This window comes from Mobula hypostoma, chromosome 2, assembly GCF_963921235.1.
Source record: "Mobula hypostoma chromosome 2, sMobHyp1.1, whole genome shotgun sequence".
NCBI classification, from domain to species: Eukaryota; Metazoa; Chordata; class Chondrichthyes; order Myliobatiformes; family Myliobatidae; genus Mobula; species Mobula hypostoma.
This window is the reverse complement of record NC_086098.1, coordinates 145,579,847-145,599,556: the sequence shown is the minus strand read 5'-3', so window position 1 is coordinate 145,599,556 and position 19,710 is coordinate 145,579,847. Positions and strand designations below refer to the sequence as shown.

The 19,710-nt window shown below is 42.1% G+C and overlaps 1 protein-coding gene across 2 annotated transcripts in view; it reads right to left on the bottom strand.

Moving 5' to 3' along the window:
* The window catches only part of btbd9 (BTB (POZ) domain containing 9), a 265,995-nt gene extending 246,749 nt beyond the window's left edge, over positions 1–19,246 (bottom strand). For both annotated transcript variants that reach the window (XM_063040845.1, XM_063040844.1), the window contains exons 1-2: positions 19,172–19,246; positions 12,863–13,074 (exon numbers count right to left, since the gene is read on the bottom strand). In XM_063040845.1, coding sequence (XP_062896915.1) covers positions 12,863–13,047 — 185 coding nt within the window. In that variant the 5' untranslated portion in view covers positions 13,048–13,074; positions 19,172–19,246. The remainder of the gene's footprint in view (positions 1–12,862; positions 13,075–19,171) is intronic.
* Positions 19,247–19,710: the final 464 nt, after the last annotated feature.

The window sequence follows — 19,710 nt, the reverse complement described above, 5'->3', positions numbered from 1 at the left end:
CACCAACACACCTACACTATCCTAATCCCCAGCACAACTACACTAATCACATTTACCAGGCTTTACCAAGATACCTACACCAATCACATTCAATATTCACCAGCACACCTACACTAATCGTATTCAACAGTGTCACACCTACGCTAATCCCATTCTCTGGTGTTCACCAGCACACCAACACTAATCACATTCACCGGCACACGAAGACGAATTACTTTTACCCACATACACCACACTACAAGCGTTCACCAGAACACGTACATTAATCACGATCACCAACATACTGACCCTAATCACATTAATCAGCGATCACCAGCACACCTACACTAATCCCATTCACACGAATACCAATCACTACAGTATTCACTTCTACCTGCATTCACTACACCAAACAGCTACACTAATACCATTCACCAGCCTTCACTTTCACACCTACACTAACACCATTCACCAGATTTCACTGGCACACCTACAATAATCAAATTTACCAGTACACCTATACTAATAGCGGTGTTCACTACACATAGCGGTGTTCCCCAGCATATCTACACTAATCCCATTCACCCACACACCTACACTAATCACATTTACCTGTTTACCACATCTACCAACATTCACGAGCACATCTTCCCTAATCACTTTCACGAACACACTTACGTAAATCACATTTATCCATGTTCATTACACCTACCAGCGGTCACCAGGACAACTGCATTAATCTCATTTAACAGCATTCACCAACACACCTACATTAACCACATTCTCCTGTGTTCACCACATACCAGCGATCACCAGCACACCTACAAAAATCTCATACACCAGCATCATCACTACACCTGCACAAACTTTTTTAATTTGAGTATCTACAGACTGGGCACATACTGTATGAAGTCAGAGTAAAACAGGACTGATAGAGTTGTATAAGATGATGAGGGGCATTGATCGTGTGGATAGCCAGAGGTTTTTTCCCAGGGCTGAAATGACTAACATGAGGGGGCATAGTTTTAAGGTGCTTAGAAATAGGTACCGAGGGGATGTCAGGGGTGAGGGGATGCCACAGAGAGTGGTGGGTGTGTGGCATGCACTGCCGGTGGCGGTGATGGAAACAAATACAATAGGGTCTTTTAAAAGCCTCTTAGAGAGGTACATAGAGCTGAGAAAAATAGACGTCTATGCGCTGGGGAAATTCTAGGTAGTCTCTTAGAGTAGATCTGTAATGTGCGGTAAATTTCTATGTTCTATGTTCTAAATCCCATTCACCAGCACACCAACACTAATCACATTTACCTGTGTTAACCATATCTACCACCATACCTCTACTAATCACATTCACCAAATCTACACTAATCATTTACCCACGTTCACCACACCTACCAGCATTCACCAGCACAACTGCACTAATCCCATTCAGCTGTTACCAGTACACCTACACTAATCCCATTCACCAGCACATGCACTGTAATCAAATTTTCCAGCATTTACCTGCACACCTACAACTAATTACAACCACCAACACACCTACACCTATCATATTTACCCGTGTTTACCACACCCATCAGCCTTCACAACACCGACACTAATCCCACTTAGTGGCATTCACCAGCACATCAACACTAATCCCATTCACTGGCACACCTACACTAATCACATTTACTCATATTCACCAGCACAGCCACACTAATCCCATTAACCAGCACACCAACACTAATCTCATTTACTGGCATTCACCACACCTACAGGCATTCACCAGCACACCTACACCAATCCCATTCATCAGCACTTCTACCTTAATCCCATTTACTCATGTTCACAAGCACAGCCACACTAATCCCTTTCACCAGCACACCAACACTAATCCCATTCAACAGAACATCTACAGTAATCACATTCACCCATGTTCACCACATCTACCAGCATTCATCAGCACACCTACAATAATCATATATACCAGAGCTCTCCACAGCACCCATTAATCCCATTTCATGGTGTTCACCAGCACGCCTACCACAATCCCATTTAACAGCACTCACCAGCACACTAACACTAATCTCATTCACCAGACCTACACTATTCCCACTCACCAGAGCTCACCAGCACACCTACATTATTCCTATTTATCTGTTTACCACATCTATCAATAGTCACCAGCACATCTCCCCAATCACATTCACGAACACACTTACATAAGTCACATTCACCCGTGTTCACCACATCTACCAGTGTTCACCAGCACACCTAAACTAATCCCATTTACTCGTGTTCACCAGCAGCCACACTAATCCCATTCACTAACACACCAACACTAATCCCATTCTATAGGACACCTACAGTAATCACATTTACCCGCATTCATCATACCTTCCGTTCACCAGCACACCTTCACAAATCCCATTTACCTGCACACATCTACACTAATCCTATTCACCAGTATTCACCAGCACACCCACACTAATCCCATTCACCTGCACACCTACACTAATCACATTAATCAACACACCTACCCTAACCACATTTACCCATCTTTGCCACACCTACCAGTGTTCACCAGCACTTACACTAATCCCATTCACTAGCATTTACCACCACACCTACCAATGTTCACCAGCACAACCACACTAATCACATTTACCTGTGTTCATCACACCTACCATTCACCAGCACACCTCCACTAATCACATTCACGAAAACACACTACACTAACCACATTTACTCATATTTACCATACCTATTAGCACAAATGCACACATCCCATTAACCAGTGTTCACCATCACACCTACACTAAACCCATTCACCAGCACATAAACAGTAATCAAATTTACCAGCATTCACCAAACGTTCACCAGCAGAACAACGCTAATCACCTTTACCAGCTTTCACCAGCACGCCTCAGAAATATTTTCAGAAATCCATGCAGCATAGAAACAGGCCAATTGGCCCAACTTGTCCATGGTAACCATTGCATACCCTTCCAATATTAAACCCATCACCCATACCTGGTCCATTGCCTTCTTTGCCCAAATGATTAAAGTGCTCATCCACACACTTATTAAATGTTATCGGCAACTCAGCTTCAAACACTCTATCCAGAGTACGTACTTCTACATTCACTTGCTACCCTCAGGTCGAAGAATCTCCTCCTCAAATCCACTCTAAATCTCTTCCCCCTTACCTTAAACCTATGACCTCTAGTTTTACCCTCCTCTGATAGGAAGGATGTGGAAGCATTGGAAAGGGTACAGAGGAGATTTCCCAGGGTCCTGCCTGGTTTAGAGAGTATGTATCATGATCAGAGATAAAGGGAGCTGGGGCTTTATTCTCTGGAGAGGAGGAGGATGAGAGGAGACATGATAGAGGCATACAAGATATTAAGAGGAATAAATAGAGTGGACAGCCAGTGCCTCTTCCCCAGGGCACCACTGCTCAATACAAGAGGACATGGCTTTAAGGTAAGGGGTGGGAATTTCAAGGGGGATATTAGAGGAAGGTTTTTTTTTCACTTAGAGAGTGGTTGGTGTGTGGAATGCGCTGCCTGAGTCAGTGGTGGAGGCAGATACACTAGTGAAATTTAAGAGACCACTAGACAGGTATATGGAAGAATTTAAGGTGGGAGGTTATATGGGAGGCAGGGTTTAAGGGTCGGCACAACATTGTGGGCCGAAGGGCCTGTACTGTGCTGCACTATTTATGTTCTATGATATATATCAAAGCTTCCTGCCGTCTACCCATCTATACCCCTCAGTTTTATACACATCAGCATGTCTCCACTTAACTTCTTCTGGTCCCAGGGGAAAAACATGCTACTCCCATTCCTCCTCATAATTGAACTACTTCATCCCAGGCAACATCCTGGTTAATCTCCTTTACACACTCTCCAGTGCTACCATATCCTTCCTTGGTGAGCAGAATTGCAACACTGTACTCCAACCGAAGTCTGGCTGAAATTTTATAAAGTTGGAGCATAACTTCCCTATTTCTGTCCTCAATGGCCCAGTTAATTAAGGACAATATCCAGACATCCCACCCTGCAAAAACTCACTTCAAGGAGGTCTCAACCTCATAGCAGTCTGTGTCAATGAATCTGTTAATTTTGCAAGACATCAGATTCACAAGTGAGACAGCTGACTTCTGAATTCTGTCTTAATGTGCCATGTTCACAATAGCTGCTGTCTTGGTTGATGTGCAGGCATAGTTTTTTGCTATTTCTGAATCAGGAAACATTTTCCTGAATAGCTTGCCTGTGTGCTTACACACCTGGAACGGCAGGTTATGTTCAACGATGAAAGATGTAAAGTACACCTCAGCTCTAGTGACCTTCCCTGTCAGACTTTGGTTTTCTGCTGAAAAGAACTGTGAAATACTTGAGCAGCGTTCCCTGCGCTTAGTCTCCCTAATATGTTCTTTCTTTTTAAATCTTTTTATTAATTTTCCAAAATTATAAACAGAACAATATTGATACAGAGAGATTGGAATAATCTTATTGTTCATAAGCATGTACAAAAAAGATTTCAAATAATACAAGTATAATACTTCCAAACTCTTGATATAATCATAGAGAAAAAATAAATCAAAAGAAAAAAAATACAAAGAAAAACCCTCCAAAAAAACAAAAAAAACTAAATATTAAACCCCAAAAAAAAGCAAACGGAACAAAACAAGGCTAGACCATGATCTTAAATCAAACATGTTCAGTAATGTCGCCAACTCCGCTCCTCTATTCATATATTTTAAGTTAATAAGAAGAATTCGGAAAGGTCAAATTACATCATATGAAAATTTTGAATAAATCGTTTCCAAGTCTCTTCAAATTTAACCGAAGGATCAAAAATGTCACTTCTGATATTTTCTAAATTTAAACATAATACAGTTTGGGAAAACCATTGAAATAACAAATGCGATCATCCGACAGGCTGAAGAGGATAAAAATCTATGTTCTACCATTGGCAAACCAAAAATTGCTGTAATAGGATGGAGTTGTAAATCAAAACGCAAAACTGTTGAGATAATATCAAAAATATCTTTCCAGAATTTTTCCAAGAGGACAGGACCAAAATATATGAGTTAAAGAAGCCACCTCAGAGTGACATCTGTCACAAATAGGGCTTATATGGGAATAAAAACGGGCTAATTTATCTTTAGACATATGGGCCCTATGCACTACTTTAAATTGTATTAGTGTATGTTTAGCACATACAGAGGAAGAACTAACTAATTGAAAAATTTTATCCCATTTCTCTATAGGTAGGCAAAGTTGAATTTCCCTTTCCCATTCATTTTTAATTTTATCAGATATACCTGGCTGTAATTTCATAATTATATCATAAGTAGATGCTATTAATCCCTTCTGAAAGGGATTTAAACCTAAAATTTTACTGATGATATCAGTAGGGTATGAGGTCGGGAAGGTAGGCAGCAAGGTATTTTAGAAGTTTCTTATTTGTAAATATCAAAAAAAAAGGATCTGGGCAAATTAAATTTATTAGATAACTGTTCAAAAGACATGAACCAGTTATCTAGAAATAAGTCACGAAAACATGTTAAACCTTTAACTTTTCATATCAAAAAGGCTTGATCCATAACCGAGGGTTGAAAAAAAATTAGATATAATAGGGCTTGATAATATAAATTTGTTCAAAACAAAAAATTTATGAAATTGAAACCATATTCGTAATGTATGTTTAATTACTGGATTAACCATTTGTTTATTCAATTTAGATAATACAAAAGGAAGTGAAGTTCTTAAAATGGAAGCCAAAGAGAACCCTTGTACAGAGTAGCCAATGTGGACTTGGAATTATATTCCAATCTTGCGTCCAAAATACTAAATATCAAATATTAATTGCTCAATAACAGAATCTTAGATTAGGCAGTGCCAAACCACCATCTTTCTTGGACTTCTGTAAATATTTTTTTTTACTTAACCTGGGATTTTTGTTCTGCCATATATACGAGGAAATTTTAGAATCGATAGTATCAAAAATAATTTAGGAATAAAAATTGTTATCACTTGAAATAGACATAAAAATTTAGGTAAAATAATCATTTTAATAGCATTGATTCGGCCAATCAGTGATAGAGACAATGGGCACCACTTAGTAATCAGTTGTTTAGCCTGACTAATTAACGGTAAAAGGTTGAACTTGAATAAATCCTTATGTCTCTTAGTAATTTTAACTCCCAAATAAGTAAAATAGTCAGTAATCACTCTGAATGGAGAACATCTTAAATGGGAACCTGCATATTTAATGGAAAAAGTTCATTCTTACCAAGGTTCAGTTTGTAACCAGAAAAACTACTGAACTGAGCAAGCAGAGTTAATACTGCCGGAATGGAATTCTCAGGGTCAGAAATATATAATAGTAAATCATCTGCATATAATGATAATTTATGTATCTCATTTCCACGGGTAATACCAAATATATTAGGAGAGTCACGAATAGCAATAGCTAACAGTTCCAGGGCAATGTTGAATAATAGTGGACTAAGAGGGCAACCCTGCCTAGTACCACGGAATAAATGAAAAAGGGGAGATCTTTGATTATTAGCAAATACCGAAGCCAAAGGAGTAAGATATATCAATTTAATCCAAGATATAAATATTGGACTAAAATTAAATTTCTCAAGTGTATTAAACAAATATGTCCATTCAACTCTGTCAAAGGCTCTTTCAGCGTCCAATGAAATGACACATTCTGGAGTTCTGGGTGAAGGAGTATAAACAATATTCATTAAACTCCTAATATTAAAGAAAGAGTAATGATTTTTAATAAATCCAGTCTGATCAGCAGAAATAATTTGAGGTAATACATTCTCCAATCTCATTGCCAATATTTTAGAAAAAATCTTAGAATCCACATTCAACAAAGATATAGGCCTATAAGATGCACATTCAGTAGAATCCTTATCTTTTTTAAGAATTAGGGAAATAGAAGTTCGATAAAAAGGTTGTGGTAATTTACCTATAGATACTGCATCCCTAAAAATCCTACATAGCCAAGGAGTCAGTGTAGTAGAGAAAGATTTAAAAAGTTCTACTGTATATCCGTCTGGGCCAGGTGCTTTACCTGAGTTCATCGAAGTAATAGCATTTTTTTATTTCTTCTACCGTAATAGGTATATCTAGTTTTAAACGTTCATTGGATGATAATTTTGGAATATTCAATTTCTTTAAGAATTCATGCATTATAATGGAGTCATCAGGAAATTCTAATTGATATAGGGAGGTATAAAATTCTTGAAAAGATTTAGTTATCTCATCATGGTCAACCGTCAGAGTACCATCTTGTTTACGAATCTTAACAATCTGTCGCTTAACTGAAGCCGATTTCAATTGATTAGCCAATAGTTTCCCAGTTTTATCACCATGTATATAGAATTGACTCTTAGTTTTGGTTAATTGGCTTTCAATCAAAGATGATAGTAATAGACCATGTTCCATTTGAAGTTTAACTCTCTCTTTGTAAAGCTCCTGATCAGGGGCTATAGAATATTTCTTGTCAATTTCTTTGATCTTGTCAACTAGTTTAAGTATTTCATTATTAGTTTGCTTTTTTAATCCAGCAGTATATGAAATAATTTGTCCACGAATGTATGCTTTAAAAGTATCCCATAGTGTCCCGCTGAAAATACCCTCCGTAAAATTTGTTGTAAAGAAAAAAATTAATCTGTTCCTCAATAAACTTGACAAAATCCAAATCCTGAAGCAAAGTGGTATTAAATCGCCATTGTCTAGAACTAGAAGATGTATCCCTTGACTTAATAGATAGTTTCAACAGCGCATTATCAGAAACAGCAATGGAATCATATTTGCAACCAATAACAAGTGGAATTAATCGAGAATCAATAAGAAAATAATCAATTCTTGAATAGTGATGATATACATGTGAAGAAAATGAGAATTCTTTCTCGTTGGGATGCAAGAATCTCCAAATTTCTGAGATTCCAGAGTCAGTCATAAAAGAGTTAATAAGAGTAGCCGATTTACTCGGAAGTACTTGATTGGACATGGATCTATCCATCAAAGGATTTAAATAACAGTTAAAATCTCCACCCATAATCAACATATAATCATTTAAATTAGGAAGAGATGTAAAAAGATTCTTAAAAAATTCAGGACAATCAACATTTGGGGCGTAAACATTAAGCATAAGGTGTATCCTTATTACAGGTGTGCGCCGCTTAACATCCATTCGGACAACGTCCGATTGCATATACGTCCGTAGTTACATATAACCATATAACAATTACAGCATGGAAACAGGCCACCTCGGCCCTTCCAGTCCATGCTGAGCTCTTACTCTCACCTAGTCCCACCAACCTGCACTCAGCCCATAACCCTCTGTTCCACACACACACACACACACACACACACACACCCCTCCCCCCCCCCTGCAATAGTCGGGATCAGAACTTACATTTTTAAATCGAAATGGGGGATTTTAAATGAATGATTTAGAAGTTCTGTATCTTCAAGTTCAAGTTTATTGTCATCTGGCTGATTGTCCACAAACAAAACAACCTCTGTCCAGACCACGGTGTAGCCACAATACATATATCACGCACACCACATAAAACAATATATTACCATATTATTTAATAAAATGTAATTCAAAATGCATATAAAGTGCACAGCACAGGTAAACAGTTTGCTGTCCTAATGACGAGAACTCGGTGGGGGCCAGGTATTTATTAAAATCGGTTTTTCTTCTGAAAACGGTTACGCTTAAACCCAGTCCATCGTGGGCTTCAATGTAACTGTAAGTGGAAGTGTTTCAGGAAAAAAATCCCGAAGAATTTGCTTGCTGCAAGCGCATTTTTAAAGATGTCTTAGTGGACGATTTTGGAATTTCGCTCCAATTTAAACCCCGCTCTAATCCCCTTTAAGACGCCAACGTGCCCTGTCCGTATAGGACAGCCTTGCGTAGTCAGGTTGGCACCACCAGCCTTGGGAATTTCTTCGCCAGGCTTTTGTACTTCATCACCGACAGTTGTCTGGATCATTTCAGCGTCATTACAGATGGCAGTAACTGAACTGATGGAATATGGAAGAGGGAGAGAGGTCGACTGTAAAGCCCGCCCACAGAGAAAACTGATAGGTCTACTTAGCACAAAGAGGGATCAAGCAGGATTCATTCATTTTTTTTCTTTTTTTCCCCCTCTCCCTCTCTAAAAAAATTGATTTCTGGGATATTGTACTTAATTTGTGGGCATTGGGGAGCTGCCGTCATTATGCAGGTGACTCCCGGAACTCCTGGGAGAGGTGTCTGAATATCCCATAAACCTTCCTATGTTCTATATCTGCATTGCTACCTTCAAATATCTAAGCAACACACATCAAAGTTGCTGGTGAATGCACCAGGCCAGGCAGCATCTGTAGGAAGAGGTGCAGTCGACGTTTCAGGCCGAGACCCTTCGTCAGGACTAACTGAAGGAAGAGTGAGTAAGGGATTTGAAAGTTGGAGGGGGAGGGGGAGATCCAAAATGATAGGAGAAGACAGGATGGGGAGGGATGGAGCCAAGAGCTGGACAGGTGATAGGCAAAAGGGGATACGAGAGGATCATGGGACAGGAGGTCCGGGAAGAAAGACGGGGGTGGGGTGACCCAGAGGATGGGCAAGAGGTATATTCAGAGGGACAGAGGGAGAAAAAGGAGAGTGAGAGAAAGAATGTGTGCATAAAAATAAGTAACAGATGGGGTACGAGGGGGAGGTGGGGCCTTAGCGGAAGTTAGAGAAGTCGATGTTCATGCCATCAGGTTGGAGGCTACCCAGACGGAACCTCCCCCTCGTACCCCATCTGTTACTTATTTTTATGCACACATTCTTTCTCTCACTTTCCTTTTTCTCCCTCTGAATATACCTCCTGCCCATCCTCTGGGTCACCCCCCCCCCCCCGTCTTTCTTCCCGGACCTCCTGTCCCATGATCCTCTCGTATCCCATTTTGCCAATCACCTGTCCAGCTCTTGGCTCTATCCCTCCCCCTCCTGTCTTCTCCTATCATTTTGGATCTCCCCCTCCCCCTCCAACTTTCAAATCCCTTACTCACTCTTCCTTCAGTTAGTCCTGACGAAGGGTCTCGGCCTGAAACGTCGACTGCACCTCTTCCTACAGATGCTGCCTGGCCTGCTGCGTTCACCAGCAACTTTGATGTGTGTTGCTTGAATTTTCAGCATCTGCAGAATTCCTGTAGTTTGTGTTTTCAAATATCTAAGACATTTTTACTGCAAGGTTACTGTTTCTTAATACTTCCTAAGACCCTAACATTCTTTGTGTATATCTACATTACTACAGCCTCATTAGTTCTCCTGCAAACCATCATCTTACATTTGTCTGGATTAAACTCCATCAAATTCAGCCTATTTCGCCAAAACAATGATCTCTGTGGCCTAAGACTACATTCTATACTACCAAACACCACTTCGTGTATCCACCAAGTTACCGATCATGCCTCCCACATCCAAGTCGTTCATGTAAATTACAAATAGCAAGGGTCCCAGCACCAATCCTTGTGGGACACTGCTAGTCACAGGTATCTGATTGTAAAAACCCCCTGGCATCACCCTAGATTTACTATTCCAAGCCTGTTTTGGATCCAGTTTACCAACTTGCCCCGGATTCCATGAGCCCTTACCTTTCAAACTAATCTCCCATGAGGAGTCTTGTCAAAAGCTTTACTGAAGTTTATGTAAGTTATATTATCTTGCCTTCTTTAATACACTTTGTTATCGCTTCAAAGAATTCAATCAAAATAGTCTGACAGGATCTGCCCTTGACAAAGTCAGGTTACCCTGCACTAATCACATTCACCAACACTCCTGCACTAATCACTTTTACCTCATTCACCACACCACAAGCATTCACCAGCACACCGACACTAATCACATTTACTTGTGTTTACCACTCCTACCACCTTCACCACACATACACTAATCGCTTTTAACAGCATTCACCAGCACACCTACAGTAATTCATTTTAACAGCGTTCACTAGGACACCAACACAAAGCCTATTCACCAGCATTCATCAGAATACCAACACTAATCCCATTCACTAGCATTTACCAGCACACCTGCACTAACCATATTTACCCACGTTCACCATGCCTCGCAGTATTCAGGAACACACCTACATTAATCCCATTCACCAGCACATAAACAGAAATCAAATATACCAGCACTCACCAGTACACCTACACTAATCCCATTCACCCACAAACCTACACCTATCACATTTAGCTGCATTCACCAGCACACCTACACTAATCTCATTCAAAGAGTTCACCAGTATATCTACACTAACCACATTTACTTGTGTTCACACCTACCAGTATTCACCAGCACACCTATACAAACCAAATTTACTCATGTTCACCACTCCTACCAGTGTTCAGAGCACACCTACATTAATTCCATTAACCAACGTCTCTACACTAATCACACTTACCAGTTTTCACCAGCACAGCTGCACTATTCACATTCAACAGCATTCACCAGCACACTTACACCATTTACCAGGATTGACCAGAAATCCTACACTAATCACGTTTAGCTGCACACCCACACGAATCCCAGTTACCGGCATTCACCAGTACACTTCCACTAACTACATTTACCAGCGTTCACCAGCACACCCATACTAATCCTATTTACCAACAATCACCAGACCACCTACACAAATCCCATTTACCACCACACGAACGCAAATGTGATTCATCAACACTAATCCCATTTACCATTGTTTACCAGCACACCTACACTAATTCCATTCACCAGCGTACCTACACTAATCACATTCACCAGCATTCACCAACACCCTTACACTAATTCCATTTACCAGCATCACCCACACATCTACACTAATGATATTCACCAGCACACCCACACTAATTCCATTTACCAGCATGCCTACACGAATCACGTTCACCAGCACACTAACATCAATCCCATTACTCAGTACTACACTAATCCCACTTACCAGTATTCACCAGCACATCAGCACTAATCCCATTTACCAGAACATCTACACTAACCCCATTCATCAATACACCTCAATTAATCACTTACCAGCATTCACCAACACACACACACTAAGCACATTTACCAGTGTTCACCAGCACACTTAAACTATTCCCATTTATCATTCGTGAGCATACCTACACTATTCCCATTCACCAGCACACCTACACTAATCATATTTACCAGTATTCACCTGTACACTTCCACTATTCCCATTTTTCTATCATTCACCAACATGCCTATACTAATCATTTTTACCAGCACACCTAACGTGATTCCATTTACCAGTGTTCATCAGCACACCAACATTAATCCCATTCAGGCATGTCTGTTCCTGATAGCAACCACCCTTTATCTGTAGTCCCCTTCACTGGACTGTGAAATTCTTGCAAGTTCAAAGATTATGTCATCACTGGCAGACATTTAAGGAGATAATTCCTTATCCTCACCACAGCAACACTCCACTCAGAAAGAAAGTCCATCTACGAGTAAGATGCACCACCCATCGTGTCAAAATGCCTCCAGTGTTGCTCTCCTTCCAGAAGTACCAGTTCTTTGCCAACAAGTCTTCACCAATTTCAAAACCTGACATCATCCACCTCTTCATTGAGTTACTACCCATCAGGTCTTGCTGAAAGAAGTTACTCACTGGTCAATGAGTTACCTCAAATGTGTCACAACAGCGAGGCTCCAGGGAAATGTTGGTGACCCAGAAGACCAACACGCTCAGAAAAGTTGTCAAATAACTGACATGCCAGAGGTTGAAGGGGAAGGTCACCAAAAATCCAATTATGTTCTTACTACACATTGGAAAGACAGTCTGTGTGACACTGTGATATATAACAATCACCTGAAGTACTGGCAGCGAGCAGCCAGGATCACGCGATGAGCAGCAAAGCGCTTCTTCTCCACTAGAAAGGTCACATCGCTGTACTCCTCGCCATGAATCAGGGCCCCCACGTGTTCGGACAGGATATGCACGTGATCGATCTCTCCAACTGAGGTGTAAGGCTGCAGCTGGTGGCTGTTGCTCATGGTGTCCGCATTGACCCACGAAACGTGCTGAAGAGAAATCAAAATACGTAATGCTCACAAAAGGAGATGAGCAGCCTGACTGTTGGCTCCCTATGTAACTGCACCTTCTCACCCCTGCCATTTATTTTCTAGTTCTATCACACATGCCCACAAACGTTTCCATCTCAGCATCTACTCAGTCTTCTACTATCCTCAGTGTCCAACACATGCCTCCTCTCCCACTGTCTGTCTTATCTCGTGCTCTCTACCCTTCTGTATGTCATTCTTTGTCAGTTCTCTCCTTCTGTCCGAACCCTCCCACCTCTACCGTCCCTAACGATAAGAAATGGATGCAGAATGGATCGTCTGTCCCCACACCCTTCAGTGCTACCTTTCTTTATTCTTCCCATATACCCGTATTCACACAAAATCTATTAATGTGTGTTTAAATCCACTCCATTAATTGAGTCTCCACTCGCAGGAAGAGAATTCCAAAACTTCACCCTCCCATCTTGAGGCCTAGGACTGATTGAATGGTGAGGCAGACCTCAGGAAAAAGGGTCCCTGAGGTCTGCCTCATCATTCAATCAGTCCTAGGCCTCAATTCCTCCACTGTACCAGATCCCCCTCACCTCAATTCCCTCAACATTTCCTCAGATTTGCCAACATCTCTGATCTAAATGACCAACATTTTGCTTGCAGTGAGACAGTGAGTACCGGTACAGACACCGCAGACTGTCAAACCTTACAAGAATTTGATGTATTGCAATAAGATCACCTGAAAACCCCAGTGCCACTTCACTTCAATCGCCCCATCAGTGAACTGTTCCCACAGCCTCTGGACTCTTCATCTTATGTTCTTGATATTATTTATTTACTTTCTCAGCTCAAGCTGGTAAAACCTGAGGTGCAGGGATTGCCAAACACACACTCTTCTCAATTTTTGGGAAGGCCTTATTGTTTAATGCTGTTGTGTAGTGACTTTGGATGATACCAGTTGTAGATATTAGTATTGGTCCAGTCTTTCAATTTCCTCTTCTAATTCAACATACTTCTAGTATTTTTCACTTTTGATTTCTGTATGTTATGTACATTTGGAATGTCTATAACTATTAAACAAACTGTTCTTGCAGGTTTATCCTGTAATATCATATCCAGTTATTATTGACTGTCTTATCTGTAATAAAGGATTGGTCATAAAATAATTTGTAGGAATCTGACTCTAAAACTGGATCAAGCTTGAATTTATAATAAGGCATGGTGCCTTTTATGAGTGTATTTTAAAGCAAGATTTTGGTGAGTGATGTTTGCCATTTGACTGTGCCTGTGTAAGTAATCAGATTGAATTAAACTGGGGCAGGTTCCTGTCATGTGTTGGATTATTTCTGGTTTCTCTTAGCATTTTCTGCATTTATCGTCTTGAATTTGTTGGTAGTTTATTATGCATTTTAGATAATTTTTTTTGTGTTAACCATCTGGTCCTGTATTACCACAAGGAACTCCTGTTCCTGCGAAAAGGTATCCAACTCTGAGCCAGACGTTCGACACTTCCTTGCCAACATCTAGTCTGCTCAGATCATGGAGATGTCTTTCATGGTGGGTTATTCTCTTCCATTGGTTAACTTTTTCTTCTGTACTGATAATTTCATCAATTTTCTGGGCTGTGTTTTAAGTTAAGTGGTGTGTACTTCGTATCAGAATTGCATCTGCTCATGTGGAGTGCTATATCCTGTCTTCATTGATGAAAATACATTCTTTGAAGATTTATTTGACTGTTGTGAATTTTTTTGTCTGTTATTCCTCTTCCTCCAAATATCCTAGATATTGTTAACCTAAGTGTGTTTGAGTGTACATAGAGTTTTCTAAAATTTGTCACCTTTGTAATTTTTCCAGATCAGCTTCCGACCAAGCTATTATGCCAAACGAATATGATAGTATGGGTATATTATTATTATTGTTCTCTCGCTTGTATTTGTATGGTTTGTTGTCTTTTGCACATTAGTCGTTTGTTCATACTGTTGGTTGTAGTCTTTCATTGATTCTTTTGCTTATCTTGGATTTACTATGTGTGTATGTTAGAAAATGAATTTCAGGGTAGTATATGGTGACATATGTATTGTGATAACAAATTTACTTTGAACTGAGTGTCTGAGATGTATCCCAGGCTGCCATAGAAGAGAGGGAGAAAATTGCTTGCAGAGCTTTGTAAGTCTTCACCGGCCACAGCTGATGTACCAGATGACTTGAGGACAACAAACATAGCTCAATTATTCAACAGTGGTCAGCCAGGTAGCCATGGTCAGTCAATCTAATATAAGTGACAGGGAAAGTATTGGAAAACATTCTGAAGGCCAGGATTAATCAGTGGTTCCAAAGACATGAAAAGTATCAGTGAAAATCAGCACTTTTTTTTTCAGCAAGAGATCATGTCTGACCAGTTGATGTGAATCTTTAAAATGGTAACAAAATGTACTGATAAGGATAGAAGTTGACATAACCTACAGGGACTTTGACAAGGTCCATCACGTGAAATTCTTCCAAAAAGGTTAGAACCCAGTTCAAAGGAGGCTGAAATTCAGAATAAGAAAAAGGACAATGGTGGAGGGTTGTTGTTGCGATTAGTGTTTGCTAACAGAAAATATCCATCAGTTCGAAATAGGGAGCAAATAATTGACAGGATGAAACTCCTCCTGCCAATGTTCTAAGTTTACGATAGAACATAGAACAGTAAGCACAGGAAAATGCCCTGCTTTGCACAGCATTGTGCCAAATGAATTAATTAATCAAATGGCCACCTCAACTAACTTTTTCTGCCTACACAGTATCTATATCCCTCCATTTTCCACACATTCGTGTACCTATCTAAACATCTCTTAAAAGTCGCTAATGTAGCTGTCTCTACCCCTACCCCAGGCAGCGCATTCCAGACACCATCTCTCATTGTGCATAAACCTTGCTTCTCACATCTCCTTTGAATTTACCTATCACCTTAAATGCGTATTTGGCATTAGATATTTCAATGCTGGGAAACATACTCCCTGTCTACTCTATCTTTGCCTTTCATAATCTTATAAACCTCTATCAGATCTCCCCTCAGATTCTGCCACTTCAGAGAAAACAACTGAAGTTTATCTTTGCAAACACGAGAAAATCTACAGATGCTGGAAATTCAAGGAACACGCACAAAATGCTGGTGGAACGCAGCAGGCCAGGCAGCATCTATAGGAAGAGGTACAGTCGACGTTTCGGGCCGAGACCCTTCATCAGGACTAACAGAAAAAAGAGATAGTAAGAGATTTGAAAGTGGGGGGGGGAGGGGGAGACCCAAAATGATAGGAGAAGACAGCAGGGGGAGGGATGAAGCTAAGAGCTGGGAAGTTGATTGGCAAAAGGGATGCAAGGCTGGAGAAGGAGGAGTATCATAGGATGGAAGGCCTTGGAACAAAGAAAGGGGGAAGGGAGCACCAGAGGAAGATGAGGAACGGGCAAGGAGTTATAGTGACAAAGAAAGAGAGAAAAAAATATCTAATAAAAATAAGGGATGGGGTAAGAAGGGGAGGAGGGGCATTAACAGAAGTTTATCTTCTATACAACTCCCACCTATCCTGGAAGAGTGCCAAAAGATCTAAAAATCTGAAGCACTCCCTTCTGCATCAACTCTTTAGTCACATGTTAAACTGTATGAGCTTCCTATTCCTGGCCTCACTAGCATGTGGCATGGGTGACATTCCTGATATCATAACCCTGGAGGTACTGTCCTTTAACTTAGCACCTAACTCCCTGAACTCGCATTGTAGGACCTTGTCACCCCTCCTATCCATGTCATTGGTACTGTCATGGACTCTGACCTCTGGCTGCTCACCCTCCCATTTAAGAATGCTGTGGACTCAATCCGAAATATCCCGAACTCTGGTATCCAGAAGGCAACAAAACATGGAGGAATATCATTTTCGTCCACAGATCCTCCCTTCTGTTACGGTAAGCAACGAATCCTTATCACTGTAGCTTGCCTCTTCTCCCCACTTCCCTACTGAGCCACAAAGCTCAACTCAATACCAAAGACCTGACTGCTGTGGCTTTCCTCTGCCAGGGCATTCCCCCAACAGTACGTTGCTCAGGGGAATGGCCACAGGGGTACTCTGCACTTGCTGTCTATCCCATTTATCCCTGACGGCCACCAAGTTTCCGGAGTCATACACCTTAGGTGTAACTATCTCTCTATACCCCACAGTCTCCCAAATGATCTGGAATTCATTCAGTTCCAGTTCCTCAACATGGTCTGTTAGAAGCTGCAGCTGGATGCACTTCTTGTGGATGTAGTTGTCAAGGACACCAGTCTTCCCACATCCCAAAAGAGGAGCATTCAAGTACCCTATCTGGCATCCCCACTGCACTAAGTGTGCATTCAGAAAGAAAGAGAATAAATAAGAAAAAAATAGCTACAGCTTATGCCTCTCCTTTCTGAAGCTTTGATGAGCCAAACCTTCAACATCAAACACTAGCCCACTCACACAATGGCTGCTCCTAACTTCTTAAATCTAATTTTCTTTTATTGGATCTTGTGAAGTGCCTAATTAAATGCAATGCAATGTCTCCTCAGGAAATGTGGAGTGCAAAATATGCCAGCTGCCCCTGCGCACTTTTTAAAAAATTCTCTCTACCTTATGCAATCCAGTGTCTCCTTGGGATCAGTGACACACAAAATATATCACTGTATACTTTGGCTGTTGGCTACACAATCCACAACATTACCAATCTTTGTATCATATTCAAACTTATTAACACACCCTTCTACATTTTCATCCAGGTCATTTATATACATCACAAACAGCAGAGGCCCAAGTACAGATCACTGTAGAATATGATGTACTTTGGAAAGACTGATAAGGGTGGAGTGCCCATCAAAGGCACTAGAGAATAGAGGAACAGAGGGACCTTGGTGTACCAGTCCATAGATTGCAAAAGATGGAGTACAGGTTGATAACGGGAAGAAGGTGCCATGTGAGATATCAGCCTTCATTAGCCAATGCACAGAAAATAACAGTAAGAAACATGTAATGCAGCTTCTTAAAATATTGGTGAGGCCGCAGTCATAGAATATTACTGCATAGAAACAGGCACTTCAGCCTAGGCCTACCTCTACCCAACAACATCCCTCATTTCCATGTATCTATCCAATTTTATCTTAGATGTTACAATTGAATCAGTATATTGGCACTACCCTCTGAGTAAAGTTTTCCCTCAGATTCCCCTTAAATATTTCACCTTTCACGCTAAACCTATGACCACTAGTTGTAGTCTCATCTTACCCGATGGGAAAAAGCCCAGTCCATACCGAACTGTTATCCTGCCTAGTTCTATTGATCCGCACCTGAACCATAGTGCTCCATAGCTCCCCACTCAGCCTCCCCGTCACCCCACTCCACTCCCCTGCTCAGCCTCCCCGTCACTCCACTCGCCCACCCCGCCACTCCACTCCCCCGCTCAGCCTCCCCCTCACCCCACTCGCCCTCCCCGCCACTCCACTCCCCTGCTCAGCCTCCCCCACTCCACTCCCCCCTCAGCCTCCCTGTCACCCCACTCGCCCACCCCGTCACTCCACTCCCCCGCTCAGCCTCCCCGTCACCCCACTCCCCCACCCAGCCTCCCCGTCATCCCACTCCCCCTCCCGATCACTCCACTCCTCCGCTCAGCCTCCCCGTTACTCCGCTCCCCCTCCCAGCCTCCCCGTCATCCCACTCCCCCTCCCGATCACTCCACTCCCCCGCTCAGCCCTCCCCGTCACTCCACTCAGCCTCCCCGTCATCCCCCTCCCCCTCCCCCTCCCCATCACTCCACTCCCCCGCTCAGCCTCCCCGTCACTCCGCTCCCCCTCCCCGTCACTCCACTATCTCTCATCCTCCCCTTGCTCCATTTGCCTTCCATCACCTCCCCTGACTCACATCCTTCTCTTGCCTCCCCACCCAGCTCCCAAACCCTTTCACCAACACCTCCTTCACCTCCCCCTCACCTTCTCACATGTTTTTTCTCTCACATACTTTCTCCCCACGGCCCCCACCCCCCGTGTTTTTCACCCTCCTCTGGCACCCACCGTCCCCTTCCCACAACCTTCCTTCTCTCCGTTTATCCCCATTTTAGTTTTTACCGGCTTCTTTCAGTCGCGAACGTTAACGTCACCGCGCAGCTCCCGGCGCTGCACCTGCGCAGTAACTGCTGCCGGCGGGTATTGACGTAAACGAACATGTTTCGTCATGGAAGGAGACGCATGCGCGCTGTATACGGTAGGAAAGTTCTCGCTCTAAACCCCGCCCCTAATCATTTGACCTGGGCTGTGATCATCACCCAGCTGTTCTTCACCGGCTCTTGCTCTGCCCCTCAAGATCCTATATCTCTGAACCCTGCCTCTGACCCCGCCCCCCATGATCACAACTTCGGCTCCGCTCCCCGTCCTGACTGTTCCCCTCCCCGATCCCTGAAAAGTGCTAATATTACGTCTGAATGCTGCTGTCTACGTTGTACCCACCCCAACCCCGGCTTTACCCCTCCCCGAACTCAGCTCTGCACCCCGCCTTCCTCGGACTACCTCCCCAACAGGCTCTGATCGCTGCCCGGTCCTTTTGTGCGGCCTCCCTGTTTGCTGCTCTTCGGGACCTTTCCTCTCCCAGGGTAGTTATCTGAGAAAGG